General features: G+C 39.8%; 2 protein-coding genes across 4 annotated transcripts in view; one reads left to right on the top strand and one right to left on the bottom strand.

Moving 5' to 3' along the window:
• LOC110982782 (uncharacterized) overlaps positions 1-2108 on the bottom strand; it is a 13095-nt gene extending 10987 nt beyond the window's left edge. Inside the window, exons 1-2 of the mRNA XM_022241450.2 lie at positions 1787-2108; positions 903-1025 (exon numbers count right to left, since the gene is read on the bottom strand). Of these exons, the coding sequence (XP_022097142.2) occupies positions 903-1025; positions 1787-1856 (193 nt within the window). The 5' untranslated portion in view covers positions 1857-2108. The remainder of the gene's footprint in view (positions 1-902; positions 1026-1786) is intronic.
• LOC110982770 (uncharacterized) overlaps positions 1-25304 on the top strand; it is a 27852-nt gene extending 2548 nt beyond the window's left edge. Inside the window, exons 1-32 of one of the 3 annotated variants that reach the window (XM_022241418.2) lie at positions 5679-5962; positions 7022-7321; positions 7959-8219; positions 8806-8940; positions 9352-9489; positions 9601-9732; positions 10311-10463; positions 11765-11896; positions 12559-12825; positions 13472-13792; positions 13905-13981; positions 14230-14700; positions 14976-15045; positions 15422-15524; positions 15855-15943; positions 16300-16395; positions 16972-17447; positions 17746-17833; positions 17972-18048; positions 18367-18403; positions 18553-18650; positions 18780-18905; positions 19129-19310; positions 19787-19922; positions 20234-20383; positions 20593-20692; positions 20820-20893; positions 21098-21232; positions 22072-22203; positions 22428-22582; positions 23248-23383; positions 23827-25304. In XM_022241418.2, the coding sequence (XP_022097110.2) occupies positions 5851-5962; positions 7022-7321; positions 7959-8219; positions 8806-8940; positions 9352-9489; positions 9601-9732; positions 10311-10463; positions 11765-11896; positions 12559-12825; positions 13472-13792; positions 13905-13981; positions 14230-14700; positions 14976-15045; positions 15422-15524; positions 15855-15943; positions 16300-16395; positions 16972-17447; positions 17746-17833; positions 17972-18048; positions 18367-18403; positions 18553-18650; positions 18780-18905; positions 19129-19310; positions 19787-19922; positions 20234-20383; positions 20593-20692; positions 20820-20893; positions 21098-21232; positions 22072-22203; positions 22428-22582; positions 23248-23383; positions 23827-23901 (5034 nt within the window). In that variant the 5' untranslated portion in view covers positions 5679-5850 and the 3' untranslated portion in view covers positions 23902-25304. Of the gene's footprint in view, positions 1-5677; positions 5963-7021; positions 7322-7958; positions 8220-8805; positions 8941-9351; positions 9490-9600; positions 9733-10310; positions 10464-11764; positions 11897-12558; positions 12826-13471; positions 13793-13904; positions 13982-14229; positions 14701-14975; positions 15046-15421; positions 15525-15854; positions 15944-16299; positions 16396-16971; positions 17448-17745; positions 17834-17971; positions 18049-18366; positions 18404-18552; positions 18651-18779; positions 18906-19128; positions 19311-19786; positions 19923-20233; positions 20384-20592; positions 20693-20819; positions 20894-21097; positions 21233-22071; positions 22204-22427; positions 22583-23247; positions 23384-23826 lie in introns of those variants that run through there. The other 2 variants (XM_087144360.1, XM_022241420.2) reach the window with 2 other exon arrangements.

The following is a 25304-nucleotide window of genomic DNA, read 5'->3' as shown; positions in this document are numbered from 1 at the left end:
CGATAACATCCTGCTGTGTTTCCGATAATAGATGGTTCATAACCATGATCTTCAGGCTTCTGTAAAACCTGACTTGATCTGTGCCAGGCTGTGCTATCACACACTTCCAGGTACTTTTCCCGTTTTACTTCTCCGTTGTAGATTGTTTTTTTTTTTAAGTTTGATCCAGTTGTGATGTGATGTAGTGAGATCTGTCTTCTATAAAATATTTAGCACAGCTAGGGAAACAGAGCGCTTAAAGAATAGTCCTATTGTCAGGATGGAGTTGGAGGGAATGGTGACATCATAGGCTCAGGCCTTGCCCCACCCTCTTGATAACACAATGACAAAGTTTAGCATGCTGTCAGTGGTGCACCCAAGATTTGTCGGGAGAGGGGAGGACTCGAACTGGAATCCCTTCGCATGACGCCATCGGGGCCTGGGAGGTACGGCTTTTTGAGAGTTAGAATGTAAGATGTATGTATATGTCGTACCTTGGTTTTTCAGAAAGTAACAAATCAAGACATTAAAGGCTGTTGTAAGCCTTAGCCTCCCGAACCTCCCCCTTGGGTGCAACAACGTGCTAATTATTTTCTACATTTGTAAAGTGCTCAGTCGGGAGACCCGCCTCTCTGAGGTTGCTTGATTAAATGGTGTCAGGAGTACCTGTCTGTTTACCCTTGTTTTCATTGTATTTGTATTTCACCTTTTCTTATGCATGGTCGAGTGTTGTCCTGCGGAAAGTCTACAGGCACCACGGTCTGAGATTGCTAACACTTTCCTCCACAGTCGCTGAAGAATTTTGGAACGAAATAACGCGCACGCGACTTACATCCTTGTAGGCCTATAGCTGCCAATACCTTGCTGGCTTAAACAGCAACTGTGTTCAACAATGAAAGGGTTTAAACATTCCCATTACTTACGAGTAATGGCACAGGAGGTGGGTACCCCATCCACTCCTTTGTATGCCGATGTGGACTCTTTAAAAGTGGAAGTCTGGGAACTAGGCCTGCCAACCAAATACACGGCCAAGGTTGGTCTATACACTGTACAATTAGAAATAAAAGATTCCAATACTGAGTTAGAATATCTATTCATACAGAGAATGAAACTCCTAATCCAAGTCATTGTACACTGAGGTTTCATTTCCGAGCTATTCTCAGCAGAACATTTGAAATGTTTTTCTTGATGGCATTTTTTAAAGAACAAACCTCTGTAGGTTATTCCAAATTCATCGATGTTCGTGAAGTTACGGAGGCAAATTTTGAGCTGGTTATTTTCCAGAAATTGGAAACTCTGCACACTGAAAAACAAAATCTTTAGGAAAGACTTTAGTCAGTTAGCAATCCATTTTGTGAAGTTGGATTTCTTTTTATAGTCACAGAAGTGTGAATTTCCCGCTAGTTGTGTTTCACCGAACTGAGAAGACAGCGTGAAATTCCACACCAGAGTTTTTTCGGCAGGGTTACAATGCCCACGTCAGTTTGTTCGGCTTTAACCGAACATATTCCGTGCAACTTAGTTCATTTGAAGGTCTTTTATGGTTTGCCTTTTATGTAAATATCCTGTGAAGGACAGAAAGAAAGTTTTCTAAATCTTACCCGAAATTTTTCTTTCTATCTATTGGCGCTTCTATTTTGACATAAACATTTGTGAAATGCAAGTAACAGTTGACACTTGGGAAAATCACCACATTTTGTAAAATCAGATAATTTCATTGAAAAGGTTTATTTTAAACACTAAGGGCATGCCTAATTTCCTTTTGAAAACAAATATTGGCCTTCAATCATAATTAAGTCCAACTTACCCACTACGGTCCAGAAAACTGCTAGACACTGCACGAGCCATTGTCTCCTGGTACCGTGTTTACTGGTCATATTCGCAGCGGCACGACACCGTGGACATTGAAAAAAAAAGGGGGTTAATGTTTTCTCTGCTCAAGATCTGAGAGGTTTATGGCACAATAAACGGTTCACCGTCGCGTGATACGGAAGACCCGTTAACCACATTTTCCTGGAACAAAGAGTTTTCGTGGCCCGATGTCTCCAATTGGTCCGTTTATGCAAGGATGAAAAACTAGTGCCCTATATCACGTGATTATTAAACCTTGACATTGTGTGATAGGCGCTGACGAATAGGTTTGTGATATCTGTTTTATTTCACTACAACTAAAGTAAGTAACTGAACTCGTTTCTTTCTACTCCAGGAAGGGCAAAAGTACTGAACTCAGACAGGTAACATAACAGCAATATCTAATGAACATAAGGACGTAAAATTTATCCTTACAAGATGGCTTGCAAATTTAATATGCATACAGGTACAAGAATTGCGATTACCAGCCACTGGGGTTTATTTCATGCTTCTTGTGAGTGTATCTGCGATACATTTCAAAGTTACTGGTCAAAGTTTGTTTCCATAAAAGGTCTAAAGTAGGAGTAACTTGATGAAGTTATTATTGAATATAATTTATATTGACTAAATTGTCATTTTCAATTCCTGGGGTTCTCTCCAGATTTAACTTCAACTTTGGCTGAAAGACAATTGCTATAAAGTTATCCCATAGAATGGAAATAAAATTGGCTTCATCTTGGCAGATCTGATGAGACTGAAGCAGAATAGGAATATATTTTAAGCCAGAAAAACCACCCCGTCCACGTCACAGGGCCTAAAATGTCTTTTTTTTAATGGCGCTCTAGGAATAAAACCGACTGCGCCCTCAACGGTCACAAATGGAAAGTACCTTTCAACAACTCTTTAATTACCTTGGATTCCATCTTATCTTCCTATAGGAATGACCTTGTATTATTGCCGACCGCCATCCTCCCACTTTTAAGTTGTGTGCAACTAATTTAAAGACTGTAAACCTTGATGTCATCCCATTGGGAAGAAAAACGCAAGGTTACTGGACGTGCCTTTTTATCTGTTCATGGGTCCTTCTTATCGCACTCTATTGCCAACCTTCTCACTATTTCACGTACGTCTGGTAATTAAGTGAATGGACTGGGCCTACATATATGTTAAGAAGTTTCCAACGCTCGTAGTAATTCTTTGGAGCTATATTAGTCTATATTATTCACTCAAATAAAGACAAGAGTTCAGGCTGGTGTACGTTTCAATTACTGTCTCTTCCCACTACTGTACTTCTATGTAACTTGTCAAAACTCCATACATGTGATAAACACCGAGCTAAACGCTTATAAAAGGTCCTTGAACAGAAGGTTACATATGGAGGACGAAAAATGGCCATCTGCTTTTCTGCTATCAGAATAGTAGAAAAGCAGATTTTACGTCTTTGTAATCTGCAATTTTTTATTTTTCTACTTTTCTGCTACCTCAAAAGCGGAATGACCACGTAATGCATTTTTCCACTTGTCTACTTTTCTGCTACTACAAAAGTAGTTTTAATTTTCGTCTTTTCGATGGCGGCCGAAAAGTGGCCATCTGCTTTTTACCTGTCAAACAAGCAGGAAAGTAGACTGAACGTTTTGTTGACAACCGTGAATTCAACTTTTCTGCTTTTTTGATACCGGAGAAGCAGATTTTACATAGGTGGCCGAAAAGAAGCCATCTGCTTTTCTGTCCTCAATGGGCTGTGAATGGGGACACGAACCGGTAGGTTACGACCATTTCCTTTCTTGGGGATTGAAGACGTATACACCAATAATTACACTCCACCCTATCTTTTGTAAGCAAGCTAGTGTGTCTATTGGATGATAGCTGTAAAACTGTATTTCCTTTGAGATGCTGTTTTCTCTGCTTCACAGGTCCGCAGAAAGCATGCTTTAAGTAATGGTTTCTTTATGGTATTGGTTTCTGATGGCAGAAAAGCAGATGGCCACTTTTCGCCCTCCATAGTTACAACGTTCTTACAGAGGCATCCAAATTCTTTCCTTCAATTCCCCTCATGAGATTAAACTTGGAAAACTTGAAGAAGGAAGATGCAGAAGTTGAAAAAACTTTTTTCCTCCACGGTCCATTCCACTCAACTCATGAAAAAACGAATGACGCCATGCGTCGACATCCCATCATGACAGCCTAAACGCCTGTGAACAACAGAGGACGCTACCATGCATTCACGGGAATGATTTTAGCACTGACAGTTATTTGGTTTGTGCACATAAAGTGCATTTTTAAAGGTTTCTCTGGCCTAATTTTATCATCGTTTGATTCAACGAGTAATATCTGGGGTTCAAAGTTTGAACAGAAAAACCTACGCACTAAAACAAGTCTTACTCGGATGACATCACAGCAACAGCGCCCCCAGTTGCTTGGAAAGCACGGGTCGTTATTAAAGCCGAAGTGTATAAACAGAAGCTTAAAGAGTTGCAAAAAACTTGTTAGGGAAATTCACTCCAAACACACTTTACTGATTAATCGAATGGTGTTTAATTTTGGTGAAGCTTTTTTTATTCTGTCAAGATTTATTTTGTTTGCGCGATTTCCACTCTCCCGTGAGACTTTTATTAAGTGAGTTGAATATTGTGCGTTATATGTCATAGGGACAACAGGGCACAAAGGAAGGTTAAGGATTGCCTTAAAATCAGCGTTTGTACTCCGCACGTGGCTCACTTAAGAAACATAGACAGCTAGATTTACACTGAGCATTAATTCGTGTCTATTATTTTAACTATTACAATATTCCAGACTCCTGGGTCGAGTTCGGGCGGCCTGTTGTTGACACAGGTTTCTTGTTCTCGCGCTCGAATGGCGGGAACACGACTCAAGAACACTGTTCTCGGAACAGGATCACACACCACCTCCTCGTCAGGGTTTTACAGGAACATACGGAAAAACTCGTGAGATTTTGATTTTTGAACAGCTGCCAAAAGTAGAGAGAGATGGCTTCAAAGCCATAGACAATGGGAAGTTTTGCAAAATTAACATTAATTATTTTCCGTAACACAGAAATGAATGTTCCTGTTTATATAGGAAAGAATTCAGCCCATCCAAATATTAACTCTCGAATAACGTAGCCTACATGGACGCCGCCATGTTGCTTGTCACTAACTACCATCGATAACCGGTTGTTTGTTCCCGGCGTTAGAGCTGCCGACCCACGAACAACAAATCGAGCTGTTCGTGAACATACGGGAACAAGCCGCCCCAACTCGGCCCCGAGGAGCACTTTCCATTCATAGCATCGGCCAAGAGAGGGCGCGAGTTTTCAGGAAATGGAATCAGTATGTCGTAAAGTGAGGTTTGTTGACAGGAGGACATTGTAAACCTTTTGCCCCTACCCTGTATTTTGAGGGAGTCAGTGTACATCGAAAGCTTTTTTTTTTGGAGGGGGCATGGTAGTTTTACAACCCGGTTAAATGACCGAACAACAAAAGCAGTGACAGCTGCCACATTCACAGTCACAGTTGGCTAACCGTTGAAGTGAGGGTGTGGTCGCTGGTTTGATTGAAGAAGATGTTGAACTGAGAACCCAACCACCCTCACCACTGCTCCTCTGCCCTTGCCTTGCACCTCAACATATTATCAGAGAGCAGTCCCCTACGTAGTCCCCTATGTCCCCTAGTCAATGACATGTTTCTATTTAGTTGTTGTTATAGCCTCCGTTGCTTGAACAGGAAGCAACTGTAGTAAATGGTCATAAAATTGTGAAAGAGAAAGCTGGAAGTGGCCTTGGATTTTCCAACTTTAAGGCTTTAATTACATCAACAAACGTATGGAAAAGTACAACTGGTGTTCAGCATGGATTTCACTCGACGTGTTTTCTATATGGGCCTTGCTTTGTCACATAAATATCGCATACGTCATGGACTTCCTTGTATATCCTACATTGTCCAGCTGCGTCGTTGCATTGTGGCACAAACAGAATGAACCAGTCCAACGACACTTGCTGGCTTTGCAATAATCCTTAGCAAAATGGAGCAATCTACAAGAGTTGTTTGGTACAAAACTTTGGAGATAACACCATTGTCGATGATGCTGCTCCTTTGCGTTACGCTGTCGTTGTTTCGGATGTCAGTTGTTAAAGGTAAATCAATTCAAGGTTCTCTGGATTGAATGAGCATTGTACATGAGCCCTGCTCATGTGAGTATTACGACTTATCATAATCGGGACCCTTTGGTCACCGCTCACCAGGGGTTTTTGTGTGTAAATCTTTTGAGCAGAAAATGACAAATCCATCCCGGGCATTTTCATTCGACCGCTCCAAACGGCATACACTTCTCTGTTCCTGCCAAACTTTGCCATTGTATTGACCTGTCTCCCTCGACTTCACAGATGAATTTTTTCCCACCAGTAGCTGTTACACTATGTCCGGTCGTCGATATGCAGAGCAGAGGAATATTCACAAACTATATTTACAAATCTCAAGGAGCTATCAAAACACTTAAGATTAAAAACAAACCTATACTCTGAATATTATACAAGACCCTTCTCAGTGCAATGGGGCAAATATATTTTGTGGGAAGACACCAACTTACGGCGCTTTCCTTCAAACTTTGACAGCTGATAGAAATATTAGACGATGTAAAAGAGGTATGTGCGTGTGATATCTTGCTTAACGTCTAGACATTAATTATAAAAAAAAAGTTTGACGGAGGCACGACCCATCTTGGAAACAACCTTTCGTGAACTGTGTCAGTGGCAAAGCTAAGTAATGTAATAGCATTTATATCGTCAACTTTAAAAGCTGAATTTTTAATAAATGAAGTACATGTACTGCCGAGATGTCTCTCCGGGTGTTGATACTTGAAATGAAATGCTATGCTTAATTTAAAAAACTCAGTTAAGGATTCTCTTTTATATGAATTGCCTTTGCAAAACAGGAAAACAGCGCGATAAAAAATACCACGCTGATAACCCCATCACTCAGCACTGTACCACGTTGTATCTTTATCGTAGAGCAGGTAACATGGATACAGCATGCGGCAAGGTTTTGAAACACCACAGTTTTCTTTACAGTGGAACACCGAATTAAGTTCATCACATGCACGAGAACATGTAAGAAGAGTATTGAAGCGGCTTTTGAGTGTCATGATTAAGCACCTTCAAATCCGATGCAGTATTGTTGATGTGATTTCATTACAGGTGATGCAGTACCTGTGGAGATGACTGTAGTTCAGCGGCCAGTGGGTGGCAGCTCGTATTCCTGCTATCTAAGTTCACAAGATACAGATGCCAAGTGTGACTACGGTCGTTATGTCAGAACAAGATACCATGACCAACATAACAGACGTCCGACAGCATCAACATGGAATAGACAAACGATGTCATTTCGAATAGACCTCTCGTATGCTTATCAAAATTATTTCGGAATTTACTTTTGTCAAGCGAGTAAATCTGGCAGACTGCTTACGACTGTAACTGCCACTGTCCTTCTCGGTGATAGTAAGTAAATACACGAAAGATTTGTTTTTAATTAAAATAAAATAGGAAGAGACCTAAGGCCGCACATGAAAGTGCGTCTGAAAATTTAGCAAATGTTTTCTGCCGTAGGAGGCCGATTGATCGAAATACCATCGCGCGCAGGTTAATCACAGGAGGTCATAAAATCTGAACGAGCCGTTTGGCATCCTGTGTCAGGCTATGGAGGATGTGGGTATAAAATTCGAAATTTTTGCCGAATACAAAAGCTGATCCAGCTTTCCCATTCTTAAGCTAAACGAGTCATATTTTCTATTATTTGCATTTGCTCATTTTGTTTTCCATTTCTAACTCCTCCTAAAGAACATGTCATATTCTTGTGTGATGTGATGAAAGTGCTCCAAATATGTCCACAAGTGGCAGTCAATATGAGAGCTTCATCTTTTTATATGTTACTCTTATTTTATAGACTAAAATGTTGTTGAAGTCTTGATCTGTAAATCATTTTCTGTGGTGTGAATCTTGTAACTTTGAATGTAAAATGTGAAGACTCAGGGCCAGACAGAATGGGATACGTTTTAACCCCACTAGATGTCAAATATACACCCTTCCAATCTAGATACTTGTTCATTTTGCTGTGATTTTATTTCTTCTTTAATAGCAAAAATTGTTCCTGCAGATGGGTTGTATACAAAGACCGTCAATAAAGGGGATGATGACGTTGTCATCGAGATGACAGGGATCGTGTCATCTCTAAATGAGTTTGCTTGGCGGTTCAATAACTCTGATATATTACGGAGAGGATCTTCAAGCTATACCATTACTAGAGCAGTTACAATTAACGATGCAGGCGTGTATGAATGTCATTATCTTCATGAGCGGCACTTAGCAAGACATGGACTTGTTCGACTAATAGTCAGACGTAAGTGTGATGAATATATATATTCCGCTTCACATTGAAAGTATTTCTGTTAAGTATGAAAGTGATGTTAAACAGTTATTTTTGTGAACAAATAGAAGTTATGCAGCTTGACGACGTGACTGCTTTAATGTGGGACTAGATAACTCTTCGTGCTTATAATGAAAACCCAGGTCCTGACGATACCATACTTCACTGCGGGGGTAAAACTCGTCTGCGTGCACCCATTTTTTGCAGACTGTAAGCAAAAGGTGTGACATTCATGGTTGCTGGATTTTTGAGGGAGAGAGCGCTATGCTCTATCGTTGGGCGAAGACGCGTTATCTACCTGTGATTTCAGAGCTGCTCTTCATTATAATGTCCAAGAAAAGCACCAAAAATAGCAAGGATCAGAAACAGGAAAGGACACCAAAAAGCCCACATACACCTGTCAATATAGGTAATCTGGAAGATCCCATTTCGTGTGGAATATCAGTTTCCCATAATTCACACATTGGGTAAATAATTGCGCTGAAAATAGGTGGAGTATTGCGCAATCTTCATTCTTATTGTATCTCTGTTTTACCTCTACCATTCTTTGTCGGCGCAGGTTGTCCGGCCGGTCGGTGGGGTCCACCTGAATGTCTGGGGGTTTGTGATAACTGTTACCATGGTGGGGTATGTAATGACTTGAATGGACGTTGTGTTTGCCCGGCTGGTTTCAGTGGAAGGAATTGCTTGCACGGTAAGAACATACAGGCAAAATGTTTCCAAAGGGGAAATTGTGTAACAGTGGCATTAGTGATATTACTAAAACCTTCACATGCGTTGGATTTTTCCTATTTTCCACAGAACATCAGAGCAAAAGTCCTACGGTTGCAGTATTGAAAGTGACCTCTCATTGTCACCTCTGTTGCCGAAGTTTGGTTAAATAATGAGAAAAATACCACTTGCAACCAGTAACAAGAGTAAATGATACGAAAGACAAACTCTATGGCAGTGACTTGTGGTGTTTTATCGTAGATCGTTCATGTCGTTGGTATTATGGATTTTCCTTGTCGTTCTTGTTCTTCGTGTTCTCTCTCTTGTCGTCGTCACCTCCACAATTTTCAACTTCCTCTGTAGCAAAACTCATTATGGTCACACATGTTTTCAGCTTGTGGTAACAACAGATTTGGGTTTAGCTGTGAGATACAATGCTCCAATGGTGACTGCAGAAATCGAGTGTTTTGTCTTCCTGATCCGATGGGATGCACGTGTTATGCAGGGTACAAAAACTACGACTGTGTGACAGGTAACTAGCCAAAATACGTACATTGATTGTGACAACCTTATGCCATGGAAGACAAAGAATATGATCCTAAAATCAACCAGTGAAAGCTTTTGTACCAATTTGTATTTTCAGTGTGTCCTTTTGGTAAATTCGGGGCAAGTTGCCTCCAAACATGTCACTGTCGCCAAGGTTCGACTTGCAACCGTTTCACCGGCGAGTGTAGCGGAGGGTGCGCCCAAGGTTGGACTGGTCTTTCATGTCAAAGTAAGTGCAAATTCGACAAGCGCTGTCACTGAATATCATATTCACCAAAAAATATAACAACCCCTCCTTTCGCAATGTCAAAGACATTCCATAGTACTCATGTGTTTGTCAGAGTTTACTTTTCTTTAACATAAATAAGCCGTTGCAAAAATACACTCCCCCAAAAAGTTAAGGACCACTTTTTATTTTGTGTATACTTTTTATGTGAGATATTTTATTGCTGACAATAACTGTCCTGAATGACCTCAAACACACTCTAATCAATTTCACATGTGGTTGGTTTCAGATGTTGCATTCACCATCTATAGACAAAAAAATGAAAGAACTAGACCTCACTGCCGAGAACAAAATTACAAGTTAAGAAAAAAGTGGTCCGTAACTTTTTCGAGTAGTATACTTCGATATATAGCCTGTTTGATTGTCCTGCGAATTTCGTTTTACTGATGGACTGTGTCAAGATGAATCATTGGTCATTATTTGTTTATCATTGTCAATGCATACACTCTCTGCGTTTCACACTTGCTCGAAGCATTGATGACTCTGCTATTTAATATGGATATTCCATATTAACTGTTCAGTTCCAGATGCTTGTCCCGATGACTTCTATGACGTCAACTGTACATCCAAGTGTCAGTGTTTAGAGGACAGACCGTGTAATAAACAGACAGGGCAATGTCCCAGTGAATGCAAGCCTGGCTTCGTTGTCTATCCAGAAGCCCTGAACTGCCAAGGTCAGTGGTCGGACTCTGTCTTTAAAAGCAATATTGCTCCGAGGCATACATTTCGGCGTAAAGAAGGCTGATACAAGAGCACAGTTCACAGCTCAATATCACTGCCTTGCTGAATAACAACCCATTTTCACACCAACGTCTAGAAATTGTATATAGTCGTATCACAATGATCTTGATCAGTATCATAATGTGTTAATGGGTAATTCAAGGACAGTATAAGTCACCCTGAATCAGCCATCAGATAAACCCAAGATGACTGTCATGCAAGCAGAATGTAAAACGTGTTTTGTGATTAAAATGGCAGCCAACATTCGATTTCTAAGCAGATTATTTAAACAGCGAGAAATGCTATCCAAATTCCAGCGTTTACTTCCTACCAAAAAGGAAATCCCTAGTCAACCGCAAACCATGAAATATCGGAGTAAAACATTAAACGAGAGGATATGGGGTCAGAAAGGTTCAACCACAAGTGTATCCAAGTGTGAGCCATGCAAGTGTATCCTTGGGCAATGCCATCATTAGGGAACAGTGACAACGTAATCTACAACACTTTCTTGGTGGATTTCAGAATATACCATTACTTAAAAGACACTCTATGTTTAGGTCGAAATCAAAAATGAATATCTTATTAAGGGCTACTCCGTTCAATTCTTAACGGTGAATTGTGAGTGACTCTTTTTATTTCACATTTTGAGTCAGGAGCATTTCCAAGTAAGCATTATCTTAAGTTGCTCAAATTTTCATACCAATTATTCAGACATCTTTTAGTTTAAAAAGTATTTAATTGTGTTTACGCCTGTTTCTTTTGGAACCAGTTTATCATTGTCATCGCATCGAGTCAGTTCCCTTCAATGTTTGAATGAGTGGCTTATTTAATTCTCACTGTACCTAATCGCAATAGTGAGTGTGGTTTGCAGGGAAAATCTTCGGATGATATTGCGAAAATGAAAGAAAAAAACCGGAAAGTTGCAAATCAGAGTCATTCGGTTTCGAGATTTAGGGAAATCTAACATGTCTGTGTTTGTCCAAAGCTTGCTAGAATGAAACCAAAAGTCTGGGCAGCGTTAAGTTGATGGTTACTGTGGGAAAAACTGGAAAACATGTATGTGGGGAAAAGTGTATAACTTCAGACATTCCACCTTTATTTCTTGCTTGTTTATTTTATTTGCTTGTTTATTCTATTTGCATTGGTTCTTAGACGAAAGACAGTGATTTAAACAAAAACTGTCAGGGTTACCCAAATTTTTTCAAGGCTTTTAATTAAAAATAGGAGCTTCTATTTATTTTTTTTTTCCTTTTAGAGTGTCGAGATGGCACATTCGGTCTGAATTGTATCGGCATTTGCCACTGTAACGAGCGCAACTGCGTCAAGTCGACCGGAGTCTGTGATGGAGGTTGCAAAAACAACTGGGCCGAGCCAGACTGTACCATAGGTCAGGGGTCACATTTATTTACTTACAGTGATCGTTTGACGTGTCTGAGCCAATGCATTTGATCATAACTAGGTCGTCTAATGTTCAAACAGGATATGCCTTATCTCTTGAATAAACAAGAAGACTCCATCCTTGTGTTGTTCTAGTTTTCTTTTCTGTAACTGATGACACTTTTTCAGTTAAATGGGCTATGCCTGATCTTTTCAAGGAGCTGTATTTGGGGGACAATATTTGGACATAATTTTCTTACCAATAATTCCATTGTTGGCTGGGCTTTTATTATAATGGAAGGGACGTGATAGTAAGTTAAGCATGATTCCATGAAATGATGGAAGAAATGTTTTGCAGAAGATTAAAAATGTGTGAAGTGAGTGCATTCGTGTCAGCCACGTCACATCTGAGTAATTATGGTGGGCTGCATTCGAACGTTTAAGTCTTCACTCTATTGAAAATATGTGCAGACGCGCAGACAATAGACCAAGCCGCTGGATACGGCCGCAATTCCAACTTCATACCTACATTTCATGATTTTAGGTGTCTTGGGCCCAACCTTCAACAATGCGAGCAATCTTGTGAGATCTTTCTGTCTACGATGATTGTGTGCAGTATTGTCCAAGGTATAGGGGCGATGCTTAAATCCTTTAAATATTCTTTTCCTGTAGGTGTGTTGAGTTTTAATAATACTCAAGCGAATAGCGGACAGCCCTCTACGTTCACGTGTGTCGTCACAGGAAGCCCATTGCCTGCAGTGACCGCTGTCAAGGTCTACAGGTATTCCAACGGTGTGCACTACCTGTCCAATACCAGCAGCCTTATTGGTTTGGAGCTTGTCCTTGCGTTCGAGTTTCCGGTGGTAGAGTTGGGTGAGGAGTTCACTTGTCAGGTAACAGAACCCTACGCAGCTTACCCACTTACTGCTGAGATGTACGGTAAGTAGATTCAGTGCGATAAGTGACAATTTGTTAACTGTGTTCGATTCAGACTGTTGCCCGACAAATATTTTGTGCTTAGATTACCAGTGAAAATCGACCATTGGTTGAAATTTGTCGCTGATCGAACTTGCCCTAAGTCGTTACTGCTTCACCTCTAAATAAGTAAATGAGTTAATACGTGCTAACAACGTTTGGAAGTATTCTGTTCCATAAGATCTGAGGAACCCCGCCTACCGTTAAGTAATAATACAGTATACAATTACAGACAGGGGGAGGGGCGTACCTGTAGTCTAGGATGAACCTTACTATTGTTTTCCAGGGGGGTATATACTGTTATTATTCAATTAGGCCTTAGCATTATTGCATAGGTCATATTTTAAGCCTGTAAACTGTTACAGGTTCTTTCCATTATGGGGGATTGTTTTCTGAACCTATGTTCTCATATCGTATGAGAGCATTTGATCGTTTTTGATTTAGCATTTGAAATGACACCATTAGTCGATTCCCTTCTCCTCTTCTTCCCTGAAGGAAGCACGGATGCCTGCCATATGTTTGTGTTAATTGAAATTTATCTGTATTCTGTCAACCATTGATAGCGGAAGGCATATTGTTGGTTTGTTTGCTTTTTGTCAATTAAAACCAGAATTGCCTGCCTTGACGAGAAAACCTCGAGTCGCAGAGACCAGAGCTCGCCAGGTGGTCATCGAGTGGGACCCGTGGAGTCAGGAGGCCGGAGACCCGGGCGATCCTCCCATCACGGCCTACACCGTCTACTACCGACCAGAGACCGGCCAATTCACTGAGTGGAAGAGAGGCACCGAGGTCTCAAGTAACAGGTTGTCAGCGACAGTTGACAATCTGGCACCCAATACTTCCTACGAACTGGGCGTGACCGTGACCAGGGAAGGGGTTGGCGGGGAAGGAGCAAGAAGTCCTACCCTGTCTGTTCAAACCCCATGCACTGGTAAGTCTGGATTTGACCAGTGGTTTGTGGTCAGTAATAATATGTTATTATGTGTCTGTCTGTTACTTGACCATTGTCAAGTGTTTCATGGCTACAATTTCTCCTTATCCAGAGCCCTTGAAACCTCCAGATGATATCCGGGTCTTTAGCCAGCAAGAGATAAAGAGGCAAATAACTGTTACGTGGCAGGTGCGTTCGAATCGCAATGTTCTTGGGCCTCATGTATAGGTTAGAAACAAGGGGTTTTCACCGGTTATAATATTCATTTTTGGATTGCTTAATTCTACCTTGTTTCTTATTACTTGTAATGATCATGGAAGTAATTAAAGACAATCTCATGATACAGTACTTCAGGCTGGTTGGACAAAGGAAAATGAAGGATTTCTAAGATTCGGTGTTCTTGAAATTTTATTTCTGTTTCTGGTTTTTGTTGACAGGATCTTCAGGATGTTTTTCATGGCTGTAGGACTGGTATCAAGCAATACCGTATTAGGTACACCAATATGGACACGGGCACCAGCGAAACGGACATAGTAGGTAGCGAAGTAACAGTTGTCAATATAACGGGTCTTGGGCCTTATGTGCAATATGGCATCTCCATCAGTGCAGTCAACGAAGTTGGTACCGGTGCCTGGAGTGACGTCATCATGACGTACACAGCAGAGGAAACGCCCCCTCCCCCGCAAACGGTGACCGTTCCAAGGAGCACAAAAAGTTCTATCACGGTGCTATCCGTAGCAACCTCGCCCTACAATCTTAACGGCAACGTGAGTCACTACTTAATTCAGTACAGCCGAGTCACTGAGGGCGCCCTGTCAGAGGCAACAGTTGCGCGTATCAACCAAACGGGCTTCAAAATGACTTACACAATAAGTGGCCTGCCTGCCAGGACCGACTACTCAATCCAGGTAAACTCCTTTTCAAGAAAGAAAATGTCTTAACATTTTAATCCCATTAAACAGCTTTGAAAATAAAAATAAAACAGGCATGTGTGGGAATAGTGCAAAGGTCCAAGTATGTTGTAATGTGGAAGTTGAATGGATACTGACGGGGTTCATTTTTAGAAACAAAAAAAAACAGAACTAAATCTTGAACTCCATAGTTGTGTAACCAGCTTTTGAGTGTCACTATAAGATACAGCTGTTACACTTTTGATCCACGTTCATTTTGAAACCCCAAACAGGTTAAAATTGTCAACGGAGTCGGTGAGAGTGAGTGGAGTCAAGCTGTGCAAGCGACAACAGTAAACACAGGTGATATGAAAAACGTTCTCCGTCTTAAATGCCTGGCACGATAAAGAGAAAGGGCTAAACTACTGAAACTGCTTCCCTTTTAGATCTTAAAATCAAAACGTGGAAGATTGTTAGAGACCGGGATTTAAAAAGAATTGAAATAAGGAGTGTTTGATTTTTGGTGAAAGCGAGGTCCTTTTTCTTCCCTCGTAATACACCTTGAACATTTGCTCAGCAAACTCGTAAAGGGTAAGGTCTGTTCGTTTGACGTACTTGGATATTAAACTCATGGCAATGAAATGATGGTGGCTCAGTCATGCCAAATCACAATTAAACGGTAATATGTGTTGAATACTGTCGTTATTTATTATGCTTAATTTTATGATACTGTCTTTAGGTAATCCAGGAAGCCAGAGTGGAAGTGGCGGAAGTGTTGCGGGGGGCGTCATTGGTGCTTTTTTAGTCCTTATCGCAATTGTCGTTTTTCTCGTTTGGCAAAGGTAAGATCGAGATGTCTTATTTTATAGAGGAATGTGTAGAACCATGGACTTTGCTACCTAGGGATTCCATAAATGTTTCGTCACATCATACTTCAAAGGAGAGCGATAATGAGCTTAATTTCATTGACATCAACTTCTTACGTGAAATACGAACGGGACTGAACATTTTATAGGGCCTTTAATCGAATTTCTGTAAGATAACGGAAAGTAAAAGAGGACTGTGTTGGCACTCAGAAAGCGATTGACCTTCTACGTACTTGTTTGAGAAATTCCCGAAAATTTTCCTGACGTTTACATCAAATTTATGAACACAAATTTATTTGTCTACAGAAGACGTAAAGAGGACTTCCAGAGACAAGCAACCAGTAAAACTGAGACCATCTACAAAAATATCACATATGACAATTCCATCAATGAACGTAAGGATATTGATTGATTGAGTTTACTTTTTTCTGATTGATGGATGAAAACAGTCGGATTCACTTTTTGTCGACCAAGAAAAAAGTATAGATCACCTCAGTTTCAAAACCTAAATACATTTGTGAAGCATCCAGCTGAGGTGAGGAGACTCATCCCTAAAGTTGAATAAAGTAGGACCATACATACACCCAAAGAAGAATTTCATCTTTCTTCATGATCAACTATCTAGCTGTTTTATCTCCATTTACCATTTGGGCACCCTTTAATTAAGACTATATCCTCTCTAGAAAATATGCTTTGTTAATAACGAATTGTTTTGCTAAAATAAACAATTAGTTTTTTTTAATGTTTGCAGACCAGGAAACGGTAGATGACGTCTCATTAGATGCTCCGAAGTCAAATAAAATCCAGAAAACGACTGATGTGGAGACTACCATCTATGCAAACGCAGGTAGCACTGACGTGGTACACTTTAGTTCATTAACCCTAACAGTTCCAAATCCTCCGATTTCAATATAATTTTACATACACCCTAGGGGGTTAGGGTTAACAGTGAAGTGTACGATCAGTTCTTGAAACTATTCTTGGCAGCAATACCGGCGATTTACAGTAGTGCGCCTTCAAAAGTTTGCACCGAGAGGGCCAATCACAACCCGCAAATGTGTCGACCCTTTCCAATTGCGCAGACGTGGATCGACAGATTTCTCGTATCGTGATTGGCCAACGCATTGCAAATTCTTGGAGGCTCACTTTTGTGAATGGCCCGTATTACCAATGTTAAAATCTGCCGGACAAACGAGTTGTATTTTTAAACTCCTGTACTGGCTACTGGTACTGTAAGTATTTTGCTTGCCAAGATTTCATCGAGAGTGAACGCTCTGCTCGGGTATTTTAAATTCTGTTTTAAAAAATGGGGATAAAAATGTCAGAAAAGTGAGTTTTTATTGGAATTGTAGTATGATACCTGCAATAACAATGACTTTTTGGAGACAAATATGAAGTCCACTCTTAATACCTATCCTGACAGGCATGGCGCCAGACCAGTCATCGATTCCATCCTCTGATGTAGCTGCACCTAAGAAAACCCAAATCCCCCCTAAACCCAATCACAAACCACCAACACCCTCACGTCAGGACAAACCGCCGATGGGTCTGCTTCAACTATTCACTGGCATCACACAGCCAACAGATGACATTGGCACTGAACCGATTGAAGGGAGGTTACAACCAGTGCCAAGCAAACAGTCGTTGGCAGCTGAACCGCTCAATCAGTCAGCGGAACCTGTACCATACAAACAGTCCTGGGATTCAGAATCAGACAAACAGTCGTCGGTTCAAGAGCCAACTCCACCAACACAGGCTTCCTCATCTGATAATCAGTGTGAATATGGCAATTTGAACTTAGGCCCACAACTTAGCATCCCTATCCCGGTGGGCCAACTGGACGATTACATCAAAAAGAAGAAAGCCAGCTCAACGGACAGTCTCAAATACGAATTCTCGGTGAGGACTCAACATAATGTTTGCCTCTGTAGATTATACTCGTTGGTCATTTGACCAAAGTGACCAGTGGCCACTGAATGGACTAATTGCTGTCTTTCTGGTCATTTTGGTCGTTTGCTATCAGTTTATGTCCATGAGCAGGACATTTTGCTGCAACCTTTTCTTTCCTGTAAACCCTTTAGGATTGGTCTCTGGGGGTATTTAGGTAATTGTTCAGTAAATGCTTACATATGATTAAAGAGGACGATAAATACTCGATTGATTATGAACAGCTAGTTAATTTCTTACATTTTTACAGCTCCTACCTTCTGATCAAACCAAACCTTGGACTGTGGCGTCCCATGCTGATGTGAAGACACGGAACCGCTTCAAAAATATCATACCATGTAAGTTGAATTCCGTAATAAGGCATAATTAGATGTACTGACAAAGAGTACGGCCAGTTCATTTCCTTCTGTTTTAACTAATGCTAAGAATTGACCACGCCTTTGAAAAACTGTTTGAAATTCCTCGAAATTCTTTAGATGATGATTCTAGAGTTCCCTTGGAAGTGATTGAGGGAGAACCGTTATCACACTACTACAACGCAAGCTACATTCAGGTAAAACTAGTTAGGCCCTATTGGTCAAATTAAAAAGTACAAAAAAACCAGACTTTTCCTTTGTAAAGTTAGAATACTCGTATGCTGTTTGTATTGATAATCGATATTAATATCAACAATATATTGATAAAAAGTTCTCCCTTTCAACCGTTTATGAGTAATTAGCTCAGAGGTAAGACACTTTAAACACGAATCAAAGAGTAACAGAGTGGACGAGAGTTGGCTTATCCAGTTGTTCCATGTCTTTTTAATGAGTTGGATTTTTTAAATTCTTTACTATACACAAGTTTAAATGCATTAAAACTTCTCTCTTGACAGGATTATAAGAAGAGGAACGCGTTCGTTGCTGCTATGGGTGAGAGGTGGATTTAGAACTTTTGCTAAACTTAAGTTCGTGTTTTTCTATTATACAAGTATTCTTTCAAAAGTACCTTCAGTTGTCAATTTTTTTAAAATCTGTTTTATTTGTCTTTGCTTTGATTTTATTTGTCTTTACTATGTCAGGTCCAAATACCGCCTCTTTGAAAGATTTTTGGCGGCTCATATGGCAAGAGAAGTTTAACATCATCGTCATGGCAACGCGACTGGTGGAAAATGGGAAGGTAGGATGGATTATCTTACTAATAAACCATTTTAGGAGGTGACGAGGAAAAAATGTGCTCTGTCCTCTTTTGCTGTTTTGCAAACAGTGCTACCGTTGTTGTGTTTAATTCACCTTGACTCGTCCCCAGGAAAAATGCAAGAGGTATTGGCCCACGACTGTTGGCCAGGAGGAGAGATATGGGAAGACCATCGTGAAACTTCTGGAATTGGAATCATTCTCAGATTATGCCATCAGCACTCTACAAGTCTACCAGGTAAGAAGACGTAATATGCATACATGTATATGTAAGATCTACCAAAAATACACATAGCTGTGTTTTATCTTTCAATGAATGACTCTGAGAGAAGATTCGTTTCATTATTCGATAAACAGTTTATGTGAAAAGTCATTTGTAGAGCAAATTTTTTTACGGGAAAGCATCTTTTATTTTCCTCTGTGGTTTCAAAGTTTATTTCCCAAGATTTTGTTTCGTTTAGGCTGGTCGGGATGATATCAGCCATACGATCAAGCATTTCAACATGATCACGTGGCCAGACATGGGCGTTCCTCTGTACCCGTCGTCCGTTCTCGACCTGGTACAAGTCGTGAAGGATGCTCAAACACAGTTGCTTGCACGGAACAGCGCCGAAGCTGACAAACCTTTACTGGTGCACTGCAGGTAGGCCGTCAGTAAACCGTGGTATGCCTGCCACATAACATTATAGGTGATGAACACTAATAAAATCCGTTCTAACTAGAGAAGCTCCTCACTATCCTTCTCAAGCTGAAGCACCCCCTCATCGTTATTCAGTTTGTTAGTAGCAATGCGACTGCAACGCTTGCGTTTCTTAGTCGTTCGTGAACCAACGATGCGCAGTTGTAGTACCAAAGGAGCCTCCATTGCTGAGGAAATAACGCCCTCCCCTGGTCCAGCTCGAAGCCCATAATACCATCCTGTGGAAATATTTCCCATTCTTTCTTCCTTTGCCTCACACTCATCATCACCCGTCTTTTCTCATAAAGACAAAAGAGTCGAAACTCCACATCTTACACAACTTTGTCAACGTTTGAATGGTTTGAAGAATAAAGTAAGTTTCCGTAAACTATTCAGTAACCCTGGAGTGGCGTGTCAGTGGTCTTTTTTGTTCAACACAGTGCCGGTGTTGGTCGAACGGGAACCTTCATTGCAATATACACACTGCTTGACATGATGGCAGAGCAAGGGGAAGTGAGTGTGTTTCGATTTGTGAACCAGATGAGAGAGAACAGAGTCAACATGGTGCAGACCTATGTAAGTGCTGCAAGTCCTCATTATATAAAGAGATATACCTTTACACGTGATGCATCTTGGGTCATTCAATCCATGGGTGGTGGAAAAAAGGAGTACATGGACTGACCGTGAAGGGGAACTTTGAGAAAACTCAACTTAGCTTGTAACCTTATTGATTATTTCGTTACAAATTTTTGTTCCATGCTTTTTAATGTTCCAGTCGCTGGGAGTCCATTCGTGAAAACTGACCAGGTTTCTGAGGAGTGAACTAAAGTAGTTGTATTTCCAAGGCGTTATTAGTCAAGTATTATTGTCAAATCATGTTTAAACAGGAGCAATACGTATTCATCTACTCGGCTCTGTTGGAAGCCCATATCGGGGGAGATACCAGAATCCCAGTCAAACACTTTATCGAGAGATTTGCAAAACTGAAGAAGATCAATCCAAAGACCAGAAGGCGCTACATTGATGAGGAGTTTCAGGTAATACTTATTTACTAACAGAAACATTTAAGGGAAAATTTCATTCATATGATCATATCTTCAGAGTGCATGTTGTTATAAGCCCAATCTCTTTTTATGTTTCTATTGCTTTCTTTAGACATTGGCAAAGTTGCTCATAAATTGCATTTCATCCTTGTATGTAACGACATATATTACCCTCTGGTTTTGTTTTGGTTTTTTTTTTATAGAAAGTGAACCATGTCACGCCGCCACCAGGACAGGATGCATATGGGGCAGCCTTGCTGCCAGAAAATGTCGACAAGAATCGGTTCCCTGACGTGCTTCCCTGTAAGTTTAGTTGAGAATTGAGAGATTTGCTACCACAGTAGACTTGGCATAATACCTCCAATGACTTATGTCATCGCTTCTGTCAATTTTTGTGTCCATTTTCGTGCCTTTTTTGTTGAATAAATAGTGGAACGTAACCGGCCATGCTTGACCTACGAGGGCGAGGATAACTCAAGTTACATCAATGCGTCCTTTGTCGATGTGAGTATGCGACACGATATTTAGGTTTGCGTGAAAAATTTCAACACTGTAATAAGTTTTCATTTATAAGGTATATTCGGCCCATATTCATGAATAGAACTGTCTGACCTCGATGGCTGGACTTTGGTCAACTTCCAACGCTGATGAATGGGCTAAGTATATAGCAATCAGCTCTTTACTTTTATACTGCAATATTTAATGTAGAGTTTTCACCGTAAGGATGCGTTTATCACAACCCAAATGCCTCTACCAGACACCATGGTTGACTTCTGGCGCCTTGTGTATGACTGGAACTGTTCAACCATCGTCATGATGAATGGTTCTCATACTTTAAAGAATGTAAGTTGTTTCTTGAAGTTTCTTGAAGTTTATGAACATAAATCAGATATCAACCATTGAATTTCTTTACAAACACTGATCGGAGTAAAGGCCAACTTTCGGTTATGACTTTTTTTTACTGTGTCTTAGGCTGTTTAGTCTAGATCAGACACAAGACTATGCACAAGACCATTCACAAGATCAGTCACTAGTACCAGGGTGAACAGACAAAGGAAGGCTTTTGTAGCAGTTCATTTGAATAGCTTGTGGCTTGAATTCAGACTGGAGGTCTTGTGTTGGTCATGTAAATGTCTTAAATGGTCTCCACTACAACACTGTCTCATACTGCAACTTTATTTATGTTCTTTTCTGTCAGTTGACCGTTAGCCATTGAAACGTGCAAGAATTGGAATTGACTACCGAGTTTAATCAGTGAACAATATTATTCTCTTATTTCTATTGTTGAAAATCATTTTAGTATGTGACTGGCCAACAGAGAATAATTTGTAGTGTGCAGCACCATACATTCGCCTTAATGAGGACTACTGCGCATCTCAACTTAACGGCTGGTATCCATCCTACCTTTATCATTTGGGCCTATGTTTGTCACTGCTCGTATCAAATAAAAATAAAATATATCCTTATCCGTATTGTTGGCTTATTAAACATAAGTTTTAACCCCAGATTGAACCAAATGGAAATGTGAAACCTGACGTGTTATGAGGATTTTGTTCGAGGAATGTAGGATAATGACAGCCTAAATTTTCCCGCGCATTGCGAATTAATTGCCTTTTCTGTTGTCGTCTCTTGGTGGCGCACAGTGTACAACTATTGAATTTGAATCTCCATTCATCCACCAGGAACCTGTCCAGTACTGGCCTGATTCTGGTGGACTTGTCGTCGGCTCTCTCTGTGTAGAAATGGTGGACCATCGTAAAGAGAGGGTTTACAATTCAACAACCTTGGAGGTATCAAGAATCGGCAGTTCTGAGGTAACATGTTCGACTCTTTCAGTAAAACTCTATCAATTAAGAGCCCATTTTTATTCATATTCCTATTCGCAACATATTCCTCAGAGAAATATAGTCGATTAAGTCTATTGGCCTTAAAGCTTACACAGAACCTGAATATGGATAAAATTCTGTCTGGCCGAAAATAACTTTGACCCGTCAGAGTAATGGACTTTTTTTTTAAATTTTTGTTTTCTTTTTCCCAGAGCAATAACATGATCGTGAAGCATTTCCAACTCAATGGTTGGGCACGCAACGAGGACAAGCCAAACTCTCCTCAGCTGCTTCTGGATCTTGTGGATGCTGTGAACAGGTGGCAGGCAGAGAGCCAGTCGACAGGGCCTATTTTAGTCCAGTGCATGTAGGTGACTTTTTCTCGAGCATTTCTGAATTGCAAATGCTTCCATCTCAGTTAAAAGTGTAATGAACGTCGAGTCAAATTCGTTCGAGCTGTTTCTTTGTGAAAAATCAATTTCACTGATTTCAAATCAATTTCTGTGTCATTATGTAGCAGGACACCGACCAGCTTGCATGTGTTTAGTGCCAGCCGCAGATTTTAATCAGTAAATCTTGCTGTTTTAAGTGCACTATCAATACAGATTGAAAACATCTATCGTCTTAAATCCAGCATTGTTGCGCTTTTTTCTGAATTGTTTAATGTTAAATGACATAAAACATCAAATTCCAAACAAACCAATTCCAAACATTTCGCAATTTACCCACTGAAAGCGTCAAATAGAAGCTTTCCTGTTGTACATCTACTCTGTACTTAGTCTGTTGGAGTTATACGCTGTTCCAAAAGGAATGGTTGAGTCAATGTTCTCATGGTTTGTTCAGTTACAACACAATTTCATCTAAACAGAATAATGTTACATTGTTTTAATTCTGTTTTGAATATGGAGAAAATAAGAGAAGCCGTTCATTTGTCGTCGGAATATAATGAGAACATGACGATGTTGGTATATACTACTAGTAAAGAAAACTTCAACGTCTCTTGCATCATTGATTGTGTGTCCTTGTCTTTAGAAACGGAGTCGGCCGCAGCGGCGTCTTCTGCGCCGTCTGGACGGTTCTAGAAAGAATGGTGAAGGAAGAGGTTGTAGACGTTTTTCAAGCTGTGAAGAGACTACGGATGAACCAGCCACAGATGATCGAATCCTTGGTAAGTTTACTCTACCATGTTAAGGTCAGACCGCGCCTTGCCATGCGCAAACACGTGATAGATAGGCTTAACTGTGAAAAATGTTGGTGGTACACACAGATGTTTATGTGAGTAATTATCGTAGCAGGTGTGTCTCTGCCCATACCAAGATATTCTACTGGCTTGTGATCACTCATTAACTTAGCGCCATATCTTGCAAGAAAAATTGCCAAGAAACATTGCCATATACATGTACAGCTAAACATTCGTTGCAGATTTCAAATACTTCAAAGTTCTTTATGAAGATATTGTTTGTTGGTAGACAACCAAAACTTCTAACACCTCCATGTTGGTCCATTTCCTGCGAAGCTCCAGCGTTAATAATTTGAATCTCAATGTTTTGTTTCTGATGTCGATGATTTTATGTATCAAAGCAGTACTTCGTTTTTGCCTATACTTTTCAGGAGCAGTTTATTCTGTGCTATGAAGTTGTCCACCAACATCTTGAACGGTTTCAGCATTATGACAATCTCCTCTGAATGAAACAGACCTTCATCATGACAGACTTTGCCACAGAAATGTTTGTTATTGATTAAAACATTGGATAGTTGTTTTGCCCCTTATCAAACTGCGCCAACTGAAGTCAAATTCATTTAAAGGAGTTTCGAATATAAGATATTACAGACATTGTAACAAGGTAACAAAGTATTGATTGAAAAGATTAAAATATATATATTGAAATAAGAATAAATATGGAGTGATGCAAACAGGAGGACTAAATTAAACTTAATGATTACAATTTTTTATATAAAAAATATTTGTTGAAAGAAAACATGGAGTTACCACCGATCAGTTGACCAAACACAATCAAAAGGAATCAATTCAGAATAAAAATAAACAGAATCAAAGTATTAGTTATTAAATCAATCAATAAAATAATCCATCGATCGATCAATCAATCAAATAAAATAATTACTAAAATTAATGCAGTGCTAGAATTTACCCCTTCTCCACGGTAAAGAAAATCATTTAAACAAGTTAGTGTATATATCTTATTTCATTCTTTTCTCTCTGTAATGTATATGCACAATGCACAAATACGACTTTTCAACTTAGCTTTCAAAAAGAAGCTTGACTCTCAGATTGGATTCCTGAAGACGGGGACAATTCTTTCTATCCTCTCCTTTTCAGCTTGTATATTAGCCAGTGCATTAGCATTTACATATAGGCGTATTATTGCTCTAATTAATCAAGCTATGACCAGACGAGACGTAGTAGTTATAATTGTCGTTCGGCTATGAGTGTAGTCTGTCTTTTCCATTTTATGATTTTTCGGAATTTTCGTTGGTTTATTGTTAGCAGGGATCTGGTTAGAACACACAATATTTGTTGAAAGTTGCCTATGTCCTTGGCAGCCATTTTTATGTCTGAAGATTTAAAAAGTACGTCGACAGTGTCTGTTTTTCTTTACGTACAACAATAATGGATCTAAATATTCAGTTGATATGCTCTCCGAAGTACGAACGCGCTTAAACATTTTCAAAGTAAAGTTCCTACGTAACTTGTGATCATTAAGTGCATTATACTTTTAGATTAATTGATAGTAAATATTCAGAATATAAAAATTCTATTAAGTCATATCGCTATCATGTGCCACGTAGCTTTGCAAATAATTAATGATACAAATTATCTACAGTAGACAAGCCATTCATGTTTGATGTAATAATATTGAGACATAGAACTTTTTTCAATAAGCAGCATTTGAATAGAGACAGATATAACAAAAATTTTAATCTGATTGATCAGATGAAAAGTTAAGGGAGTCTTTCAATAACTTTATAAGGCGATAATTAAAAGACAATGACAAAATAATATACATGTAACTGTTATGCAAATTTCGTTCCTCATTGCAATAAAACTAATAGCAAGAAAGCAAAGATAA

Source organism: Acanthaster planci, linkage group LG12, assembly GCF_054643075.1.
Source record: "Acanthaster planci isolate LZ-2023a linkage group LG12, COTS_SCS, whole genome shotgun sequence".
Classification (NCBI taxonomy): Eukaryota; Metazoa; Echinodermata; class Asteroidea; order Valvatida; family Acanthasteridae; genus Acanthaster; species Acanthaster planci.
Note: the sequence above shows the minus strand (reverse complement) of the source record. Positions and strands in the feature narration are given on the sequence as shown.